General features: G+C 34.9%; 1 protein-coding gene across 3 annotated transcripts in view; it reads right to left on the bottom strand.

The window, feature by feature from the left end:
- Window positions 1-209: 209 nt before the first annotated feature.
- Window positions 210-24,169, bottom strand: part of PLEKHH2 (pleckstrin homology, MyTH4 and FERM domain containing H2) — a 141,726-nt gene continuing 117,766 nt past the window's right edge. For all 3 annotated transcript variants that reach the window (XM_074286700.1, XM_074286699.1, XM_074286701.1), the window contains 7 exons: window positions 23,031-23,128; window positions 13,926-14,067; window positions 12,391-12,536; window positions 10,540-10,669; window positions 7,181-7,267; window positions 5,560-5,697; window positions 210-3,572 (listed from right to left, as the gene is read on the bottom strand). In XM_074286700.1, coding sequence (XP_074142801.1) covers window positions 3,387-3,572; window positions 5,560-5,697; window positions 7,181-7,267; window positions 10,540-10,669; window positions 12,391-12,536; window positions 13,926-14,067; window positions 23,031-23,128 — 927 coding nt within the window. In that variant the 3' untranslated portion in view covers window positions 210-3,386. The remainder of the gene's footprint in view (window positions 3,573-5,559; window positions 5,698-7,180; window positions 7,268-10,539; window positions 10,670-12,390; window positions 12,537-13,925; window positions 14,068-23,030; window positions 23,129-24,169) is intronic.

The raw sequence follows: 24,169 nt of genomic DNA, 5'->3' as shown, positions 1-24,169 counted from the left end.
GAAATAGGCAAGTCAAATACTGGGGCTTGTTTGTGGAAGAAAATAGAGGCACAGGTATATATGTATGAAATTAAAACAGTGGAAGACATGAATGCAAGACAAGGAAGCATTAACTACCACTTTCAGTGGCAGACCACCTCAGTTTTGACAATGGAAAAATTACATATCTCTTGAAGACTAAAACTCTATTCAAAAGATAATGCTCAAAATGGATTTATAAATCTTTTATTATGATTGAAAGGCAGGAAAATGATAGGAGACATCACAATTCAAATATGAAAATTAACATATAATATTGTTCTCTGGTAACTGATCACAACAATAAGCTTTAGATTTTTAAAACAGCGGTATAAAAGTTGTCATTTTTTAGAAAATAAAATCAGTTTTTCAACATCATCAGTTACAAAAGTTAATTTCTGTCACAATGTCTTTAAAAAATTATAAAAACTAAATGCCAATTATAGGGTTTTATAGACTAAGCTATCATATTTTTGCATTTAAACTAAAAAGCTTATTGGGTTTTATTCTATGGTGAGCAAAGTATTATCTGGAAATAATGATTTTATGTGAATAGCTCTGTCAAAGCCTTTGGCTTATTATATAATAAGTAATGCTCTGGTAATTTGGAGATTTCATTTGGGGATTAGACAAAAATTACTTCAATTGCACCAAAAGATAGCCAGTTTCTTCCTTTTTAAACTGGTCCTGTGATTTCACTGGCATAGGGAAATCCTGGCAAGGAAATTCCAACAGCAATTGTTGCTCAACAAATAGTTTTAGAAAGCTACACCTTGACCTAACGTTTTTATGGTTTCATGATTTTGCTCACTTTTGAACCAGAAGAAAATAAATAGGGAAATTTAGCTTAGAGTAGAAGTTTAATGTAGCTGGGAAGAGTAGCAATAGTCAGAAAGAGGGCACAAGAACTTTTCAGTGGAAATGATTTTTGTTTGCTTTCTTGTTTGTTGTGGCAAGAGAAATGTCCTACGTTTAAGTCTCTACCAAATTAATAAATGATCACTATTCTCTACTCACAGCTTTCTCTGATGCCCATAATGGGATGAAGATGATACATGGATACCTGAATAATATGCCCACAGAGAATAAACTCTGAAACATGAAACAAGGCAGAGAGATTTAGGTTTGGCAACAAATTTTACTTTATAGGAAAGGCATCCTAGATAATCAGAGGAGCTCATTCACCATCACGAGATAGACTATCAGATATTACAATTTTTATTTTTTTTTGGCTACAGCAATACATGACACCCATCCACTAAGGCATGGAAGGATTGTCATAGATATTGGGGGAGGACACCAATCCACCAACTTAAATGCATTTATTATGCAATTACTGTGTTCTGGGTACATTGTGCTATGAACATCAATGGTATTTTTTTTTTAAACAAAGTATTACAGTTATAGTCATACACTTGTTGACAATTCCCTTTTTTTCCCCCCATATGTAGAAGTGAAAGGCTCTTCTGAAATCAGCAGACATTCTTAAGTTTTTGTAGAAAGTTTTATTAACTACAAGTAGAATGCTTGTGAAAATGGCTTAAAGTGAGATCAGTGCATCATCAAAAAGAGAAAGGAGCAACCAAAAATTAGAACAAGGCAAAGTTAGGGATGATCACAGATTTAGAGCCGAAGAAGATCATTCAGTTTAACCCCCTTATTTTATAAGTGAGTAAACTGAAGCCCAGAAAGCTTGCAAATTTCTCAAGGTCACACAAGCAGTTAAGTGGAAGAGGTACGATTTAAAAGCAGGTGATCTGATTCTATACTCAGCATCCTATTTACTCCTTACCTTAGCACTTAATAATTTTGGAATTTGCTTTTAATTTATATAAAAATACCTGGTGTAAAGTGATAAATATATGTCCAAAAGAATAAATACAAATATTCTCCACATAAATTAAAATTGTGAGTAGTTTCTAGTGATTAGCTTATATTTCATTCCCCTCCCCTATACTAGACACTATTATTCTAATTTCTAGCAGGAACTTATGTTAAACATTTTATTTTATGTGAACTCTATATTGCATTGACCACTGATTTAACCCAGTAATTTCATAAGCTTCCTGCTCCTAAAAACCAAGCCTTTACTTCCTTAACAGCAAAAGTTTTTTTAAAAAATCATCTTTAAATGTTTAAATAAATAGCCCATGGGATCCATGAAATGTGGTATCCACTGAATGTCAAGAGATGAAGAAGGAGATTCTCAGTAAAAGATTTACAGAACATTGACAAGCACTCCACTTGATAAGTGGGTATAGACGGTGGAGTTTTCTCATCATTAAAGGGAGTATCCACTTGGATTAACTCATAGATTTGTTTGGGCTCCAGCTAGCTCCACAATGGATGGATATTTAATGGCTACTCATGGTTAATGAAAGTTGTTCAAAAGTACAATATTCTTGGGAATATTCCTTATTGGAAATTCACTGCTATTTTCTGTGTTCAAGTCATTTACACATTTACAACTTCGTTCAGAAATAAGGACATTATCCTAACATTAAAAAAATTTAATAACAGAAGGACACTAATTTTAAGTTTTGAAAAATCACCCATGATTTACAATCCTATGTTAAAAATGCATCAGTCAAGTTTAATGTAGTCTGTTTTTAAGATTCAGAAAACTACTAACTTTTGAAACAATAAAAACTCAGAAGATACAGACACTGCATCCCCTTTGGGTAAAGTGCTGTATTATATATGTAAAAAGAAGGAATACATAGCTTCAAATACTATTCTATTCAATTAAGGACAGTGAGAAGCACATGGAATCAAGGGAGAAGAAAGCCAGTGATTTTTCAGCAAATTCAACTAAGGCAAGTTGGGAATCACTTTCATTTTTTTAAATTTTAGGGCAATAGAATTTTACAACAGTGAAATGGAGATGAGAAGGGTACAGTTTTTAACCTTTGTAGGAAGTTTTCTATTAAACCATACACAAATCTAGCAAATCCACTGTACCACAATTTAAAAAATTTACTACACTATAATTATTTCCGTGAACTTTTCCAATTATACTTTCATTAATGATAATTTGAATTTTTACTTAATTCATAACTTCTGAGTAACAAAGGTAGGTAAACACTGGACCAGATTACAAAGGATGATTATGGAACTTAAGATTTTCACAAATATGACTAGTACTCAATTAAGTACTGATAGAGGACTGCACAATTTGACCTTTGGAAGGTGTTTGTAAACAGTGTTTATTTTGTTCTACCATAACTAAGTGTTCATTTATATTTTAAATAACCATGTTAAAAGGAGTAACAATCTTTCTTATCTTTTGGGTTTCGAAAATGCTCTTGAAATGCAAGCAACATTCCTAGACTTTTAATTACTTTACAGTATCATCAGTTTTTGAAATTTCACAGTAAAGTTGGGCCTTTAGTTGGTCTGTTGTTTAACAGGAATGGCTGGCTCCCCATGTCCTTGTTTTTGGGTCCTCCTTTCCGAGCAGACAGTAGTGCAGGAGCTGAGAGGTGGTGAAGAGCTGCCTTTTGCTGATGGAAGTTGTTGATGTAGCTGGCAACCAAAAGAGTTATTTCAAGAATCTAGAAAAAAGAAAAATAAGAATGTCTCATTCTTGCTATTTCCAAAGGGACAAGAGAGCTGAATTGTGAGCTGTATATAATTTCACCAATTTCCTTGGTTCCATGGATAGAAAACAATTGAACAAATATTCATTGAATATATGAGGGAGTCTGGTACAAGAGAGAGAAAGCTGGTTTTGAAGACAGGAAGACTTGAATTCAAGCTCTGTTCTTGACACATTTTGGGTATATGACCCTGGGCAAGTCACTTAGCTCTTTACTATTCTAAGTAACTCTTCTCTCCTTCCCTTTTAAAACTAAATTTTACTTTATTTTAAGATTTGCCTTTTCTTCCTTTCTACCTATTTCCTTCCCCCTTCCTACTGGGAAGTCTAAAACAAAACAAAACACAAACCAACAAAAACCACCCTGTTACAAACGCATATACCAAATTCCCATATTGGCCCCATTAAAAAAATCTCATTCTGCCTTCAGGTAGTTAGTATGTTTCATCATAAGTCCTCTGGAATTATGATTGGTTATTGTAGTAATCAGAATCCTTAAGTCTTCCAAAATTTTTTCTTTTTAATATTATTGCTGTTATATAAATTATCCTGGTTACTTCATTTTGTATCAGGTAACAGGAAGTGTTCTAGGAATTCTCTAAAACCATTCCCTTCTTCATTTCTTATAGCACAATAGTATTCCATCACACTCATGTAGCATAACTTGTTCAGTTAATTCTCCAATTGATGGATACTACTTCAATTTCCAAATCTTTACCACAACAAAAAGCTGCTAAAATATTTTTGTACATATGCATCTTTTCCCTCTTTGATCTCTTTTGGGTATAGATTTAGTAGTGATATTGCTTGGTCAAAAAGTAGGTGCGCTGTTTAAAAACTTTTTTAAGTATAATTCTAAATTACTTTCCAGAATGGCTTGACCAGTTTACTTTTCTACCAATATTAATGCACCTGTTTTTTTTCACACCCCTTCAACATTTGTCATTTTCCTTTCTTGGTGAATTTTGCCAGTGGGCGTAAGGTAGAGCCTCAAAGTTGGATTAATTTACATTTCTCTAATTATTAGTAATTTAGAGCATTTCCCCATATGGCTATTGATAGCTTGGATTTCTTCCTTTAAAAACTGTCTCTTTGACCATCGTTCAATTGTGAAATGGCTTTCATTCTTATAAATTTGAATTGATTCCTGATATATCTTAAGAATAATCTTTATCAGAAGAAAATTTACTTCAATTTTTTTTTTTCTCATTTGTCTAGGGAACTATTTTAAGTTTATAAGTTGCAGAGAAAGTTCTGACTTGCATTGCTATTGGAAGTTTCTTCACATGGGAGTTCTCTGTATCAATTAAATCACATTTACAGTTTGTTCATGGGAAGAGTAAAAGCACAGTTATCCTAATTATATGATCTGTTATATTTCAACTTGCTTTTTTCCTACCAAATTATCCTTGTACTATTACAAGGATAATAACTTCAAACTCAAAGTAGTTATCATTCCCCCCATCTGGCTTCATACCTCCTGGTTCCTTCCCTCTAATATTCCAGTTCTTACTCTCTGGAGCTCCCTCAGTTCCTCATTTGTAAAATGAGCTGAAGAAGGGAATAGCCAACTACTCCAGTATTTTTGCCATGAAAACCCCAAAATGGATCCTAGAGAGTTAGATACAGCAACCAAATAAACACTACTATTCCTGACAAAGACAAGTCATTCTATTATCCTATATTGGTAATTGCCATTCCTGTGGCTTTTAACACAAACAGACCTATTTTTGCATTTTCCCCAATGAGACTGTAAGCACCTTGAGAGCACAAATTGCTTTCCTTTTTTGTATTTATATCCCCAATAGTTAGTACAGGCCTGACACACAGTAAATATTTAATAAATGGTTGTTCTTTCATTCATTCAAAGTTTATTTCAATAATAATAAACCAAAAGAAGTGGTCCAAAGGCTGCCAAAGTTCTCAGAAATGTTTCTACTTACCTTAGGTTTTGCCATGGTAAAAAGGTATTTCTCTGTTGGCTTGTCCTTGGAATGTGCACTATTAATAACCACCATAAAGTCATCTTGGTAACCTCCAAAGGTCATTAGGCTTCTGTATACATATGTCACTATTAATTTCTAAAGATAGAAGAAAGTCGTCAAAAGTTTTATGCCACTGAAGAAGTATGAAAAATTAACAATTTTTAATTAACCCAACTGATAATATAGACTAAATAAATGAAAACTTTTTAATCATTTGCAAGCCTTTATTAGAGCATTTCCTTGGAAATAATTTCACAAATGCCCACATGATTAAATTTACAAGATAAAAGCAAAGAAAATAATTTATAAATCACATGGAATATTTACATTCTTAGTCTAGCTTGTTTTAGTATTCTGTTTTGTCATAAATTTGGACAGTGCGAATTTAATGGCAAAGGACATTATCTGGATAGCAGATGACACTTGCTACTCTAAAATAGTAATTTGCCAAATGTTACCTTTATAGCTTTCATTTCTACATTGCCCAAAGATGTTAAGACAAAAAAAATACCGTGAATGTGGTTCAGTATTATGTGAATCCATGTGTACTTACCAATTTTTTATTTATTTTTTAAATTAACAAGCATTTATTTTCTTTTCCCCTTCACCTACCCAACATCCCTCTCTGGCAAAAAAAAAAAAAAAATTAAACAAAACTCTTGTACCAAATATGTTTAGTTAAACTTTAATATTATTTGAAACTGTTTTGTAGAGTCTAATTAAGAAATACAATCTATATTCAAGCAATCCATTCATGAGTCTGAAACTATTCATAAAATATAAATTCCTTCTAAAACACATCTCAGCAAGGGCAATTAAAGCCAATCATTGCTTGGAAAAGTATGACCTCTTTTGAAGTTCCCAGTAACCATAGAATCTGAGTATATAAACGGAACCAACAATTGATTCTTGTAAATAATGATTATTAGATTTTTGGTGTTCACTAAAAAGATTTCTATTCCTTCTCATGTTTTAAAAACAAACAAAAAAGGTAGGGGTGTGTGTGTGTGTGTATGTGCATGTGCATTCAGAATTAGATTAAGATCTCAAAAGGGGATAACCTTTTATTACACCAATCAACATTTATATTAAAACAATGTTTGTTCACTTGATCATGAAATTATATTAACTAATTTAGCTTGCAAAGAAAAGGTAAGAAAAATAATGTAAATTTCATATGTCTGGAGGGATACACAGTCTTTCAAATGATTAATGTCATTTTCTTTTATCATGGGAAAGCCCTATTATAATAATTTGCATACGGGCAAAGTGAAGAATTAGAGGTATTATAAGAACCATTTTGGAGAAAACTCAATGATACTGATTTTTTTGACCTGTGCAATTAAAATTTCTATTTTAATGATGCTGAAATATAATTTGTCTCATACACAGAAAATGTCCTAATGTGATATACTATGCAAACTGCCATTTCAAAAATCCTAATAAATCATGATTGTAATTTTCCTCTTTTGTTTTTGCCTACTTTTTATGACAGGTTTTGCAGTTGAATGGAATGTAGCCAACTTAAATGCTAAATATAGCATTACCTACATCAAAAATTTTTGCAATCTATTCTTACCATGGAGTTGTATTCCAAGATGCTAATTCCATCTTCATGTACAGCTAGCCATATGCAAGTATTTCCCAATGTTGATGGAGTTACTGGCTGTGAAATAGGAAGGATAAAGAATCCCTGCATATTATAAATATCACATTAAAAGACAGGAACATCTGTTAGTGGAAACACATGACATTTTGTCATTAAATCAATCCATACTAAATTGGAAGCCCAGTCAGAACTATTCTGAATTTCCTCAAAATTTGCCTGAAATGCAAAAAACCTTACTTTTTTTTTTTTTTTTAAACAACAGCAACTTTTAGTATTCTGTAATTAGTTATTTGTTCAGATCTATGAGGTACTAAAATCCTAGTTAAGGTTTAAGCTGTTTAGTTAACATTCATTTATTGGTTTATTTCTATTTGAGTTTATTGTCTTTTTTTTTTTTAAGAGTCCAAGAAAACATGAGAAACCAGGACAAATTCTGGTCAGATCAAATGTACTGAAAGTTTCCAAAGCTACAAGTATGGAAAACCATTAGACTCTAATAACATTCATTAGGTATAAATCTTGGTATATGGGGAGGCTGGCACTCACAGAAATGAGGAAGTCTTGCTAATTGAGAGTATTATGAGGGACAACAATAACTTGATGCAGCTCATGGAACACAAAACTCCCACCTGTGTTATCACTTGGCAGAGTGAATAGAGAGCTGGCCTGGAAATAAGAATCTCTACAATATACCTTTGGCATTTAATAGCTTGTGATTTCAAAGAGTCACTTCATGGCTCAGGTCTAGACAATTAATTTTTCAGGTGGCAGAGAATGTACTGACCTGAGCTGCTACAGGTTCAGTCCCTATTTCTTAAAAAAATGTATTGTGGCAATAATTTCCCAAATTATCTTTAATTTTTTTTCATCTATGGAGTTAACAAAATGTATCTATGAAACTGTGATTTCAATGACAAGACAGGTAAAACAATTGGATAGTACAACAAATACGACTTTCAATCCTGCCTCTGACAGTTAGTAATTGTATAACCTTAGGGAAGACACTTGACTTTTGTCTGCCGCAGTTTTCTCATCTGTAAAATGGGGATTATAATAATAGCACTGGGGTAACTAGCTCATGCAATGGATAGAGAACCAGCCCTGAAGTCAGGAGGACCTGAGTTCAAATTTGACCTCAAACACTTAACACTTTCTAGCTCTGTGTCCTTGGGCAAGTCACTTAACCCCAATTGCCTCAGTAATAATAATAATAATAATAATAATAATAATAATAATAATGATAATAATAATAATAATAATACCCATATCTCAGGATTGTCGTGAAGATTTTTGTCCTCTGTTCTGAAAGGAGACCATGACATTACAGAGATGATGGCATGTATTTAATTAAGATTTAATTTTGGTTTTTAACTAATTAATATTTAAAAATTGATTTACGTGAGGGAAGGCTGTGCAAAATCACCAGCCTCACTTTCTCCTCCATAGCCATCTGATTTCAGTGACAAAATATATCTCTAAGATGTCTAAAAGCACCAAATAAAGATTAGCTATTATCATCATCAATCTAATATTTAATTACGACCTATTTATTATGTGTTCAGCTCTGGGGATACAATTAACAAAAAGAAAGACAGTTTCTGTCCTCAAGAAGCTTGCAGCTAATAAGATAAGATGACACAAAAAGAGGCAAGAAAGAGGGGAACCTTCAGGAAACATCTAGCATGGGGAATTACATTTTGTTCCTGGAATTGAAACCAGGCAGGGTGGCAGATGCAGAGTGGAGTGAACTCCAAAGTCCGTTTTCTGTCTTCCATGAAGGAAGACATTGGGAGGAGCATGTTATTTTTTCCCCTGGCCCCCTTATCAGAGTGGGGAGGAAGCTGGGGGTCAGTCAAGGCTTGATTTAGCACCAAGGTGATGAGAGAAGAGGTAATGAGCTTAATCTGAGAGGAGCATCTTATTTCTTGGAATTGAAACAAGGCAGAGTAGCAGATCCATTACCTCTTTCAATTTAAATTTCCCCTTCAATAAAATGGGGATAATGCTTGTGTTTTATTCATGAGGCTCTTCTAAGAATCAAATTTAAAAAAAAAAAAAAAAAAAAAATATATATATATATATATATATATATATATATATATATATATATATATATATATATATATATATATATCAGTGATTTGCAACCCTCAAAAAACTATATAAATGTTAATTACTGAGATCTGCTAGAGGAATATAGGAAGCAACCTATTTAACAGATGAGGAATTTGGGAGACCCCAAATGTTAAATGACCTAAGTTAAGGCAGGGAGTAAGCAACATCACTGAGACTTAAGATCTCTTCTACTGCACCACAGTGCTTCTTATCTTATGCACATTTAAGGTTGGTTTTCTCACCTCATTTTTGACAACCTTGAATTATAGTTCCTAATTCCCAGAGGACTTTGGAATTTTTTTTTGCTGAATTACGTGTGTGTGTGTGTGTGTGTGTATGTTGTATGTATGTATAGAAATATGTACATATATATTATATATAAATATATATGTGTGTGTGTATGTATATATGTATATATATACACACACACATATATCCGTATCTCCTATATGTCTCTTGATAATAGTTACCAAGAAAAGTGTTTAAGCATAAATTGCCTCCTACTCTACTCTTGGAAAGATGTGAGCTAAGAGTTTTTACAGAAAGGGAAATCGAGGGCCATCACAAATTCTACCAGCATAAAGCAGGGATTGAGAAAAAAGACAGGGAATCAGATATTGCTGTCTAGTCCTTTCAATCAGAGTCCTTTCATTATTTTATGTTGTTCAGAATTCCCTAAGTTTGGGATTATGTTCTCTCAACCTGAAATAAATAAGACTGCCAAGACAAAATAATTATAATCTTAATTAAGGCAAGGGAATTACAATTTGGGGTGCTGTGCAGCAGCAAATACTGGAGTGCCCAAGACAAGCAGAAGAGATAGGATTAAAAAATGGGGGGGGAAGAGTCTGAGAGTAGGCACAGACAGGGGAATCTGTTACAAAAGTTGTTTTGCATAACAATGAAAAATTCATAGAGGAAACTGGGGGAAGCTGGGAATGGAGGTGAGAGTTATCTGATCAAAACCATGGGCTTGGGCTCCAGGTGTAGCAACTTGGAAACTGATTTGGAATTGCTCCAATCAAGGTAGCCTTTCCTGATATCTACATTCAACAGTCTGTGTTTTAAAATACATTTTAAAGCTTACTATAAAATATGTTTAGATTACTCCACACTACTGATGACTTGTAACCCTTACTGTGATTCACTGTTTTGGAGCAAGAGTAGTAAATACACAAAGACGCAATCTAAAAACCCCTCTCACAAATTCTTACTTTTGCAAGAAACAACTTTGCACCAAAGAATGACCACTTTCTGGCTACGGTCAGATAAATGCGTATACAGTCAGCAGCACTGTGTCCACGGAGAGCCATCCATCTAGTTGACAATCGCTGACAAAGTTGTCTTTAAAAAAAAAAAAAAAAAAAAAAAAAAAAAAAAAAAGCAAAAATCTCTAGAGTACAAATTAGTATTTCATTTCCCACAAACATTTACAGACTCCAAGAACATGACACAGAACCTTTCCGTTGTTGAGCCAAGGCACAGTTATAAAGTAGATCAGTATTTGTTTTCAGTGACTCTCACAGTCTCTTTCTACACCTTTTCTTCCTGATTTCTGTCTCATATTTTGAGTATTTCTGCTTTCTGAGGCTCAGACACAATCCTCTATTCTGAGGCTACTTCCACCACCCTCCAGCCAGGAAAGGCAATATGTTAGTGTACAGTAGTCTAATGGGCTTTAGAAGTATCTGCATTTTAATATAGGACTTCAGGGGAATGGCTAAGGAAAGGGTATTAAATTAATGAGAATATTTCTGTGCTATCAAGAAAAAAATGAAATGAGGAATTCAAAGAAGATTATAAGATTTACTTGATCTGATGAAAATGCAGGAAGACAATAAACAACAGACAGAAACTCTATATGATATGTAATGAAAATGACCAGATATAGTCAAAAGAGAGATGGAAAAGTGAAACTATGGGAGTGCAATGCTATATACATATCAGATTTAGTTGATCTTTTGGTTAGTTTTAATGATCTGCTTTTTTCTTCTTTGTTACAAGGGAATGGCTCATTGGGTAAGGAGGGATATAGTCAGAAATTACAGTGATATAAACAATAAAAATATTGGTAGAATTTTCTTAGGGGAAAAAAGAATGCATTCTTATTAGGGATACTTTCTGGTTGGATAACACCAGTTTTAGAAGTTGCCAAATTCTTAACAACCTTGAGTTTAAGAGTCTCAAGAGACAACTTCCTAGCAAGAGAATAGGTACTTCCTTCCCCCCCCCCCAATTTATAGGAAAACTTTATTAAAACTAGAATTATCTACAGGTAGAATAGGCTGTCTTTGTTTTATTACTTGCATATTACTAATATGCAAGAGACTAAGAACTTCCTAAGCAATACCTGCCTCTTGAGGCTGAGGGTACCATGTGCTTTACTTTCATAGCTGGAAGATTTAATGTGGGAGAGGTCTGCAGAAACCTACCTGTTAGTTTGAGTTGAAGTTTAAACTTTGCTGAAGACCTCTCTGTGTGTGAGTAATATGAATTGAAGGGAAAGTTTTGGAAATAAAACCCAGTTTTGAACCTAGACCATGTGAATTTATATCTTGGAGGGGGCTGAGCCAAGGCATGATTAGTTTGAACAGGAATTAATTAAAATCTCATGAAAAGCAGAACTAATTAACTAGTTACAAATATTTTCATCCTCTTTGCCTTATGATGATTTCTCTCTATTTTCACCCAGTCTAGTAAATTTTTCTGCCTCTATAGCTTTGATACAAGTAAATAACCTTGAAAACGAAAATCATGACCAATAAAATCTCACTGGAATTTCCTATGAGGATATATTCTTTAAACCAGAGATTCTTTTTTTTTTTTTTTTTTTTTTTTTTTTTTGTGGATTGGACCTTTTGACAACAATGGAACAAAGCTTCAGGACTGCTTCTCAAAACTATGTTTTAATTGCATAAAATAAAATACATAGAATTACAGAGGATATCAACTATATCAAAATAGAGTTATCAAAAAGTTCATAGGCCTCAAGTTAAAAGTCCTTGAACTTTGGATATTCACACAAATATTTTAGACATGAAAAATTCGGGAATGTTTTTACTTACCTTAATTGTTCTTCAGAACAACCATTCCTATACCTTTTAGGATAAAATTTCTCTATGACTTGTTTTAGTGTTTGATTTGCCTTGTACTGAGAGGTCACTGGCCCTGCTGGAGTTGAGAAAGGTCTCTCAAAATCTCCAATCTCCACCTATTCGAAGATGAAGAAATAGAAAGCGTGGGATGTCAGAGAAAAAGTAACACTGAGTACAAAACTACTACTGTTGTGTGTATAGGGTGTACTATTTCATTTTTCTTGGTCATGTGATTGTGGGATTTAGAATATAATTTGTGGATAATACAGAATTATTGGATTACAGATTTAAAATTGGAAAGGATCTTGGATGCTACAAAGTCCAACATTCTGTTTTTACAAATGAAGATGGATATGATCACTCTCTTCAAATACTTGAAAGGGTACATGGAAAATGTATATTTTATCCAGAGGTATAAATGGGAGCAACGGGACACTACAGAGAGACAAACTTGGATCTTGATGTCAGGAAAAAATTTACTATCAGGAATATCCAAAACCGAACAGATTGCTTTTAGAGCAGGGGTTCTTAAGGTCATGAACTGCAAGGGAACCTATGGATAGATGTCAAGTATTCTATAAACTTGGATGGGAAGAAAAATTACAACTTTATTTTCACTTATCTCATACTGAAATTTAGTTTTTCCTTTGATTATTTGGAAATATGATTCTAAGATGGAGCTCCTCTAGAATCTTTATTAGACTACTTTCCAAGGAGATCTGTGATACCAAAAGAAGGTTCAAAAGCTTGTTCTAGAAGTAATGAGTTGTGTCTATCCAGAGGTCATCAAGCAAAAACTAGATAGCCAGTTGAGTGTGTTGTAGTCAGGGTTCTGTTCAGGTATAGAAATTCTGTGATTCTGTGAAAGGAATATGACTTCTAATTTTCTCTCACTAGATGCATTATGTTATTGCTTTTTACCTCACTCATCCCTTGTAAAATGAGCATTAATAGCACTATAAGATCTAACTTTTGGTTATTAAAGATTTTTAAGAAATTGTTATAAAGATCAATAAAATGATTACAAAATTCATATCTAAACTAGAAGTTAGATAAGTGCTTTAAAATACAATCTTAATTTATCTGTGTTAAACCATTTAAAGGTTTCTAAGGAAGACAAAATGTTCTAATCCTCCTAAACTCTGATTCATACATATTACATTGTTTAAAGAATAGGATGTAATCCAAATATGCTATCCTGGCATTCTCAGCCCCCAGTTCTACACTCATGCTCTTTTATTAAATTCAAAACCTCATGGCTTAATTTCAGGATAATTAAGAACTTAAATTCTCTTTATGGAATACTATCTCATTCTGTATCATCTCTACCAGAGTGTCAGTAATTTGGAGTCAAACGGTAATTATTGGGCCTGTAATTTTTAAGGTGATAATCATGGCAAAAAGAAGTTCAAGAACTGCTGAAGGTACATTGTTTTATTACACTTAATCCAGAATATCAATTATTATCTGATCTTTGCAAAGGAATACTTGCACATAAAAGTTACCTGAGCTAAAAGAGCTGCCATTTCCACAGCCAATTCCTTATTCAGAGGAAAGAGTCCATTTACTATTTGATCATTTGTCTGATACATTAATAGGAGCTTTTCTCTTTCGCTCTCCCCACGGACTTGCACTGAAAAGTAAAGCCTGTAAAATGAGAAAGATGTACATTAATTAATAACTTTGAAAAAGAAAGAAAATAAGCACTAATAATGAAGACCACATTAGATCAGGGCTGGCATTTGATTCATCAAATAGTTATTAAACACTTACTAGGCACTGATGATAGAAAGATAAAAACCAATAGTCTTTGCCTCCAAGAAGCTTATCATTTAAGAAAAAAGAGTCTAAGAAATGCAAGCAAATATATGTGGTACAAGCCAGAATGTGGTAAATACAAAGGAAAGTTTGAAAATGCTTTGGGAAAAATGTGGAAGGAGAGAACACTTCTACCTAGGGCATAATAATTATGATTTTTGAAATATATCATGTAATATTGTAATATAGGTGATATGATTCTAGGCTAACAGAGGCTCACGTAGGCTGATTGGTTCTAAAGATAAATAAAAAATAAATGATAACCCATACTTTTCCATTGTCTTAACTCATTCTGAAGAATTTATCTAAAATTCTTGACATTTTATCAGTACTAACAGAGAGCACAATCTATTTGTTCATCACTTATTTCTCACTCTTGTAACATGGATAACCTGCCTTCTTTTCTGCCTTAATGTCCATGTTTTCCCTCTTGGTAATATATTGCAGCCTGTTCATGCTCACCAGCAGCCTCCATTGCTATTCCTGTGACTATTAACTTTAGTTTTTCATGGCATTTTATGACTTGAAGATACATAGCATCACTATTAAGCTATTAATGCTAATATTCTAGCATTTCAGGGTAAAGCTTAGGGTCATAAAACCTTTGTAGTTGTCAAACTAGCAGCAAAGTAGGATATGGCATTCTTGGTACTTTTCAGTCAACTGTGTAACTGGAAAGCTAAGAACAACAAAAATCATTTTAGAGATTTTTCTTTTTTAGCTATATCAGAGGAAAGGATCAAACCAAAGAAAGTATGGGGCACTACTTAGGATGAATGTCAAAAGAATTGTTGATAAAACAAAGGATATAAACAATTTTTGATGAAAAAATTAAAGCCATTTCTAGATTTATGAAAAGTACTCTAAATCACTATTGATTAAAGAAATATAAATTAAGACAACTCTAAATTACCACTTCACACTTCTTAGATTGGCTAAGATGAGAGGAGGATGTGGAAAAAGTGAGACACTAATGCATTGTTGGTGGAATTGTGAACTAATCCAACCATTCTAGAGAGCAATTTGGAACTATGATCAAAAACATTTATCAAACTGTGCATACCCTGTGATCCAGCAGTACTACTATTGGGTCTATATCACAAAGAAATCATTAAAGAAAAAAAAGAACCCATAGGTACAAAACTGTAGCAGCTCTTTTTGTGGTGGCAAAGAATTGGAAGATGAATAAATAGATGCCATCGGTTGGGGAATGACTGAATAAGTTATGGTATGCACAGGTAATGGAATATTATTGTTCTATAAGAAATGAAGAACAGGTTGATGTCAGAAAAGGCTGGAAAGACATATGTAAACTGACACTAAGTAAAGTGAGCAAAACCCAGAGAACATGGTACATGGCAAATTATTATGTGTAGGATTTGGAACTGGTTGAATATCAGGACCCAAAGTTCAATTATTGATTCAATCCCAATCTTTTCTTGGTCATGTACTATTTGGTATTTTATTAATGATTTTGATAAAGGCATAGATGGATTCCTCATCAATTGGTAGATGCCACAAAGCTAGTACAGATTGCTAAAACACTATCTTAAAGTCAGGATCCAAAAAGGTAGTGAAAATTTAGAACATTGGACTAAACCTATTATAGTGAAATATATAAAAATATATGTGTATGTATGTATCTATGTGTTTGTATGTTTTATGTGTGTGTGTATGTGTGTCTATCAATGGGGAATTTGCTTTTGTCACACCACATCTTAAGTATTGTGTTCAATTATGGGTACCACATTTTAAGAAGGATTTTGAAAAGCTACAGAGAACGTAGAGGAAGGCAACAAGAATGACAAAGACCTCAAGATCATGTTGTATGAGTAGAAATTGAAAGAATTAGGGATTCTTAGCCTAGAGAAACTTAGGAACATGATCACTATCTTCAAGTTATTTGAAGAAGTATCATATGAAAGAAGGAATCATCTTAGTTTTCAGGATGGCAGAGGTCAGAACTAGGCAGAAAATATAAAGAGGCAATTTAGCCTTGATAAAATAAGGAGAAATTTCCTAATTGTTGGGAAGGGGTAAAAAGTAAACTGATTTGGGAGGAAGTCTGTTCCCACTCATTAATGGTCTAGAAAGTAAAGGCTAGTATGTGCATTTATTGGGTGTATTTTAGAAGAGGTTCTTTTTCAAATATGTATTAGACAAGATAGGTACCACAATCTCTTCTAAATCTAAAATTCTGTATTAAATATATTTTTATGGGGATACAGAGAGACAGAGAGATGGAAAGACAAATAGTGACAGATAGAGACAGGAAAAGAGAGAGGAGGAAAAGGAGGAGGAGGAGGAGGAGGAGGAGGAGGAGGAGGAGGAGGAGGAGGAGGAAGAGAGAGAGAGAGAGAGAGAGAGAGAGAGAGAGAGAGAGAGAGAGAGAGAGAGAGAGAGAGAAAACAAAATAAAAATACTTGTAGAAAATTGAGGGAAATTGGGGGTAAGTGGATCCAGCAAAGGAGACTTCAAAGGAATGGTAAGACTAGTTAGACTAGTGTCAACAGGGATGAGAATTACATGAGTAAAAAGGATATAAAAATTGTCCAAAGCTGCAGAGAGATCAAACAGGATGAGAACTGAGGATATGATTTATCAGGCAAGAGATTCTTGGTAACCTTGGAGAAAGCCACTTTGGTCAAGTGATAAGTGCACAAAGTAATGAGATATGAGTGTGAAGTAGAAAGGAACCATTGTTTTTTTACTTTGGCTATGAAATGAGGAGAGATTAAGAATAGTTTGATGACTTGGTAAAGAATGAAGCAGAGGAAGGATAGGAGGTTCTGATCACAGAAATTCTGAATCAAGGGGCGTAACAGTTGAATTCTCGGGTTTGACTGAGCCTTGGGTAGTGTGAAGATGTATAGCAGTCTATCAGAATTGTAGAGTGAAGAAATTGGAAGGAGGAAGCAATGTGCATTTATAAAATACCTACTATATGCCAGGCTCTCTGCCAAGACCTTTACAAATATGATCTTGTTTAAGCCTCATAAGAACTCTGGGAGATATGTACTATTAGTCCCATTTTTATAGTTGAGGAAACTGAGGCAGATAGAAGTTAAGTGACTTGCCTGAGATCATATAGCTAGTTAAGTGTCTGATGTCATACACACTTGATTCCAGGCCTAACTGCACTAGGTGAGGTCTGAGTGTTTGAAGGAATATCTATGTGTATATGGCCCTTATATGAAAGCCATGGTTTATATTATAGAGCAAGACATTGAGCTCCTTCTTAAGGAAGGAGGGGGAGCCAAGCTGATACGTAGCTACAATAAGAATCTAGATGAGATGATAAAAATGATATAGATGGAGTGAATCCACAAAGGAGAGGCTGCTAAGTGATGGTATTCAAAGGAGGATCCCAAAGTGGCAGTGAAAAGCAAAGAATATGCCTTCTCACTGGCCAAGTATAAGGTAAGTGAGTGAAATTATACTTTTTAGTAGAGATGGTGCTCAGAGATTCAATGACTTCTGGAAGAAGTCGGTTTTCATACAAAAAGAGAGGGAAAAAAAACGAGACAAGGGGGAACATGGTTTCCAGAGGGCAGGATGGGAGAGGAAGGCCTAGCAAGAAAAGGCTTGGGAGAGCTGAGCCAGCTGTGGATGAGGGGTAAAGGAACAGAAGTAGTAGGATAAAAAGTTTGTGACTTGGTTATCAGCAGCTCAAGATTAGATGGATTAAAAGAAGAACTGAATGTGTGCTGGTCATAGAATGGTGGAAGTAGCACTTGATTAGATTGCAGAATACTATTCTCTATATTTGCCTCCCTTCCTTTTATTCAAGTCTGTTTTTAGTATTCTTTTAACTAGAAAGTCAACGGGTAGTAGAAGGATAGTTAATAGTGTACCCATATGGCACAGAATGGGGAACTCACTAGAGTATTTTACATGAAAATATATATAGCTTGTTTTCTCTCCAAATACAAGAAATAAAAGGGGTGGAGCCAGAAAAGAAACCCAACTGGGCATTTGGATTGGTAAAGATCAGAGGATTGTATCCACAGCCGGATGGAACACACATTTAGCACCAACTCCACATCCTCATCCCAGGATAGTAAAGAATAATGCACAATCAGAAATTACCTCACGCTTGGGACACACTTTGCTTTTGGGTCTCTGCTGGCTCCAAAGATGGTTCTTAGTGACACAGGCCCTCTGGCAGGCCTCAGTTCTGTTGGGTCTCCGCCTAAATGATCTGTCTTCCTCCTAATATTAATGGTCCCAAGTAGTCCGCTAAAGGCAATTCTACATTTCTGACTGTGGTCAGTATGGGGAGCATGACAATGTAGCAGGTAAATTAGCGCTCGAGCCATGGAGACTGACACACTCAGAGCATCTTGAAGAGGAGCTGAAGTGGCCTGACACGCTGGCAAGGAAATGGGGGTTAGACTATAACTTAGGTGTGTGCACACATGGCTCAGGGGGCCTTTCACATGCAGAGACTGATGCAGGATGAAACAATGTCAACTTGGAGAGATGTAACAGTGGGGTTCGGTGGGCCTCAGGCCTTGCCTGTGTCTAAGACTTCTATGCGTGTGAGTGCATTAAAGAGAAGGCTTATTAAATCTGTGGATAACATCCAAGCAAGGAGGGATGCTGACCAGCACTCTCAAAGCTAAGATCAGAATGCAAAATGACTTTAGTGAACTAGAAAAGGGGCTTAAGAGGCACAGAGTGAAATTTTAAAAGCTACATCAGTTAAGGAAGAGGAGAAAAATTGGCAAGTGCAGAAATGCCATAATGGATCTGGGCAAACTTGGCCATGATTGATCTTTTGTCATAATGGATAAGAAAGAGAGGCAGAAACAAAACAGCAAAAGGAATGATCCAGAGACATCTACATTGGAACGAAACACTTGGAAACCGTGTGATATCTGGGTGGGTCAGTGGATCAAACTCTTAGTCTGGAGTCAGAAGGAGTCTCAGACATTGACTAGCTGTATGACTCTGGACAAGTCACTTAATCTGTCTACCTCAGTTTCCCCATCTGTAAAATGAATGTAATAATAATAGTACCAACTTATCAGGACCTTTCTTTGTGAGGATTGAGGGAGACAAACTGTAGAATGTTTAGCAGAGTTCCTGATACATAATAAGCATTATATAAATGTTGATTATTTTTATTATTCCTTCCTGGGTGACCACTGACATTCATTCCTGGCTCTACAACTAAAGAAGGCTTTGGAGAAAGGAAGATACAAAGATAACTGATGTAGCACAAACTCAGAGATGTAGAAACCTCAGAGGTGATCCCAATTAGTTCCCTCATTTGAGAGAAAGGACACTGAAATGCTAACAGATTGAACCTGGGTTCTTTGACTCTCACCTTCAGGGCTCTTTCAATCATATTGTGCTGCCTGGTAGTTGAGGTCAAATCTCAAGGGATAGAGTGAGAGAAGTTTCTACAGGGGTTGACAAATAAGTGCCCCAAGATGGACTTCGTGTCTGCTTTCGTACCACCCATGAACTAAGAATGATTTTTACATTTTAAAAATACAATAAAACTTTTCTTTCTTAGCTCCCCCAAATAAGACAACTATTAGTTTGCTGAGCCTTGCCCTGGACCACTAGCTCAAACTCAAGTATAAATAGCTGCTTGAGGGCTACATATATTGACTTAGAAAACCACAAATTAACATCACCTATATTGCATTATATTTTTACTTATTTTGTTAAACATTTCTCAATTACATTTAATCTGAATGAACCTGCAAGTTTGATACTTCTGCTCTAGAATACAGTTGTGAGATGGCCAAGAAGTAAAATAATTTGTTGTCCAATCAGGTATGACTTTTTGTGACTTCATTTCAGATTTTCTTGGTAAAGGTACTAGAGTAGCTTGATACTTCCTTCTCCAGCTCATTTTACTGATGAGGAAATAGAATTATACAAGGTTAAGTTTGACCTTGTCCAGGATCACACAGTTGGTAAGTGCTTGAGGTTGCATTTGAACTCAGGTCCTCCTGACTCCAGGTCTAGATGCCCCAAGTAAAATGAAGTAGACTTACATTTTAACAATGAAAGAGTAGGATTAAATCTAATCCTAAAGCAGATTCTTCTGGAAGTGAAGCCTGATAAATACTGAAATTAATTAGCAAGGAAACTCTTTGGAGGTCTTTTACAACAAATACAGAGTTTCATCTGTATGGAAATGTTTCATTATATTAAGTAGGGGGTGGGAGTAGGGGAATAAATAAAATGATCTTTTAAGGTCCAATTCTAGTAGTCTTAATTGAAAGCTAAAGATTGCAAGGGTATGAAAATTACACTCCCAGGAGAAAAAACAAACAACAGAAGATTATTGAAAATAATCCTTTTGTTTAAGGGAGGGAAATTATCCCTTCAGGGTAGACCTCTTTCCAGTCTTGTTTTGTGAGAAACATGCCTTGACTTTTATAGTTTTCAAATACATAGTGAGAAACCAAACCAAATAGCAGCTTAAATATGAATGGAATTTAAGTACTAGTTTCAAAATGGTTACAGATGAGGGCATCTGGTTACAAAGCCCACTAATTAAATCTCTAACTCACTGAATCTAAATAAATGAAATTTCCTAATAGTACAATAAAGAGTAAGTTGATATTTTAGCTTGGCTAATAAGAGGAGTACTTGACAGATGAAGACTCAAGCATTTGGCAGCATGACATGGTACAGCAGGTTATCATCCTAGCTTTCTGTTGGTGGAAATGGACTTATGAATTGGGTATCTGTGTAAGCAAGGCAGGACTGTATTTGAAACCATAGTACTGTATCATATCTGCAGTTTATATATCATTTCAACTTTTTCTATTAAAAAATAATGCTGTAATTTTCAATAATAGTGTCAAACATGAGGGTTAAAGACCCTAGGGGATTTTTAACATGGTAACATTTTCATTGTTTTTTCTTCATGATCCTCTAAGGCATGAGACATTACTCTTTTTTATAGCTGCCTCCTGTCCTTTTGCCCATGTTCAGTGCTATCTCGTCTAGAAGAATCTTCAGTTTTCTTTAATTAAACTGCCATCTCCATCCCATGACCCAGCACAAAGAACTCAATACATTACTATACATGGAAGTGATGCTACTTGGCTGGAAACAAAACTCGATGATCTCATCACACCCCACTATAAATGAAAATTACTTGAAATGCATCCATTTAAAGATACACACACCCACACCAGCTTGGGGGAAAGGGGACGGGTATTAGAAGGAGGAATCGGTTATTTCTAGCAGCTAGTAATATCAAAGGTTAAAATTCAGGGACTGTGCAAGCGACATAGCTTAAGGGGCTGGAACCAGCTTCTAAAAGAATCCAAGTGTTCTAGGTTACCTCCCACTAAGCAAAGAAAACAGACAAGTAATCTCAATGGAAACTTGTTATAGCAGGAGGAAGATCTTTCAGAATTCCAGAATTTAGGCCAAATCCTGATCCTGGCTAACCCTTTGCTCAGCTCCCAGGCTGTCATAATTACAGAATTTCAGTCCTGGAGTGGATCTTGGAGTTATCTTAAAAGCAATCTCCTGCTCAAAATACTCAACAAATGAAATCCAGTCTTTTCTGGAAGGCAACAGGGATGGATGAACAGATCTCATCCTAAGTTTATAAAATGCACAATGCAAAAGTCTTACCTGGTAAACTTAAGGATAACAAAGGGAGGCAAAAGAAAGAAGATTGGATTTGGAATCAGAAGACCAAACCCTGGAGGGGCTCAACAGGGTGGCCTCTGTAGTCACTTCTAGCTCTAGATCTTAAGAATTTTTAAAGTCCCTTCTCTCTTTAAAATTATTCTTCTATGAACTTACAATATGTACAAGTATGACCAAAAAAAGCAATAAGTGTATCTGCATCTCCAAAGAAGGGAAAACCACCCTCCTTATCATTCCCCTGAAATTTTCCCTTTTTCCTAATTTCCCTATTACTTTTGAGGGTACCACTTTTTCCCCTAGTCACCTAGCTGCCATTCTTGACTCCTCACTCTCTCTCATTTCCTATCTCCGATCTGTGATCAAGTCCTGTTTCTACCTTTGAAACATCATTTATATCCCTTTTCCTCCTATGACCACTACCCAAGTATAGACCCTAATCGTGTCAATTCTGGACTCCTATAACCTTCTGGTTGGCCTCTCTGGCAAAGTATCTCCTTTCAATCCATCCTCCACTCACTCAGTTGTCAAATTATCTTAAAATGAAGATCTGATCATACGACTCCCCTCCCCCCACTACTGCTCTTTCCTTCCTCTCTTCCTTTCACCCTCTCTCCCTCCCTCTCTTCTTCCCTTCTCTCTCTTCTCTCCTTTCTTTCTTCCTTCCTTCCTTCCTTCCTTCCTTCCTTCCTTCCTTCCTTCCTTCCTTCCTTCCTTCCTTCCTTCCTTCCTTCCTTCCTTCCTTCCCTCCATCCCTTCCTTCTTCCTCCCTTCCCTGCCTCCCTCCCTCCCTCCTTCCTTCCTTCCTTCCTTCCTTTCTTCCTTCCTTCCTTCCAATTTTTTTGTTCAAATCTTGTACAAAATGACTATTATGTAAATGTTTTAGATGATAGTATATGTGTAATCTATATTAGACTACTTACCATCTCAAGGAGAGGGAAGAGGAGGGAGGGATTTGGAACTCAAAACAAAACAAAAAAAACCACATCAAATATTAAAAACTATTTTAACATGTAACTGGAGAAAAAACAAAATGTTATTTAGAAGATAAATTGCTTAGAGGGAAAGGCAATATTTAGTTGAAATCTTTGAAAAACAGTCTTCATCCAACAAGCACAACCAATACACATATTCTGGGAGTTTTAGTCATTATTACACACCTGTTTTTATAAGTTAGGCGTACCGTTCTTGTACCTTCACATTTCCCAGGCTGTTGCTCTTTGGAAGCCTGTTCCCATTTAGAAATAATGTCACAAATCTAGGAGGAAAATGTAGAGCTTGGTAGTTATGGCATTTTATCAAATCAGCATTTTCAGAAGAAAAGTATATGTTTATAATGAAAAACTTCAATGACTATGATTAAGCAAAGTGTAAGCTTGTTATTTAAGCTTGTGAAAATGTGTATGTAAAGCTTTCAGTTGGGATTTTAATTATTTAGCATCTTTTTGATCCGCTTACTGTTTAACTCGCTCACACACACATATACACACAAGCTTTGGGCTGTGATCATTGATTTTTATTTTAAAAGAAAAATAATTTTAATGTATGATCTCTTCTTTGGGACAAGTAATATAAATATGCCTGGAATTTACTTGTGAATAGGTCACTGAATACTAAATAATAGTAATACAAATAATAATAACAATTTACATTTACAAGAAGTACTTAAGGATTTTCAAAATGCTTTATAAATATTAATTCATTTTATCCTCACAATAACCTTGTGACATAGATACTATTATTATTCTTGTTTTATAGATGGGGAAACTGAGGAAGAAGGTGATTAAATGAATTTACCCAGGTCCCATTGAGTTTGAACTCAAGCTTTAGGCTCAGCTTTCTATTCACTGAATCACGTAGTTGACTCATATAGAATAAGAAGGACCATTGTCAATTTTAGCTTTAGCCTGGGATGAAAGCATTTTCCAAAAGGGTATTGAAATGTAATCAACATTTTCTAAAATTTTCCAACCAAAAAAAAGAATTAAAGAGATTTTTAAAACCTTAAGAAAAGGTCTGAAAGAAAATATAAATATAACTGTCTTTACTGGGCCACTAGTAGACATTTTTAAAAAGTATAGAAGGAGTAGTTAACAAAGCAATTATTGTTTACTTAACTCCATTCAACCAAATGAAGAAGCTGACTATGTTGGCTAAATATTAGCACACCCAGGCTCCAAGAGTTTTAATGCCAAATTTCTTTCTTTCTGTCTAGGTTCATACAAGGCAAAAGAGAAGAGGATGAGTCCAAGAGAAAACAAACAATTCCTGATGAGAACCTGCCCTTCCCAATGCAGAT

The sequence above is a fragment of the Sminthopsis crassicaudata genome, chromosome 2, assembly GCF_048593235.1.
Source record: "Sminthopsis crassicaudata isolate SCR6 chromosome 2, ASM4859323v1, whole genome shotgun sequence".
Lineage (NCBI taxonomy): Eukaryota > Metazoa > Chordata > Mammalia > Dasyuromorphia > Dasyuridae > Sminthopsis > Sminthopsis crassicaudata.
Note: the sequence above shows the minus strand (reverse complement) of the source record. Positions and strands in the feature narration are given on the sequence as shown.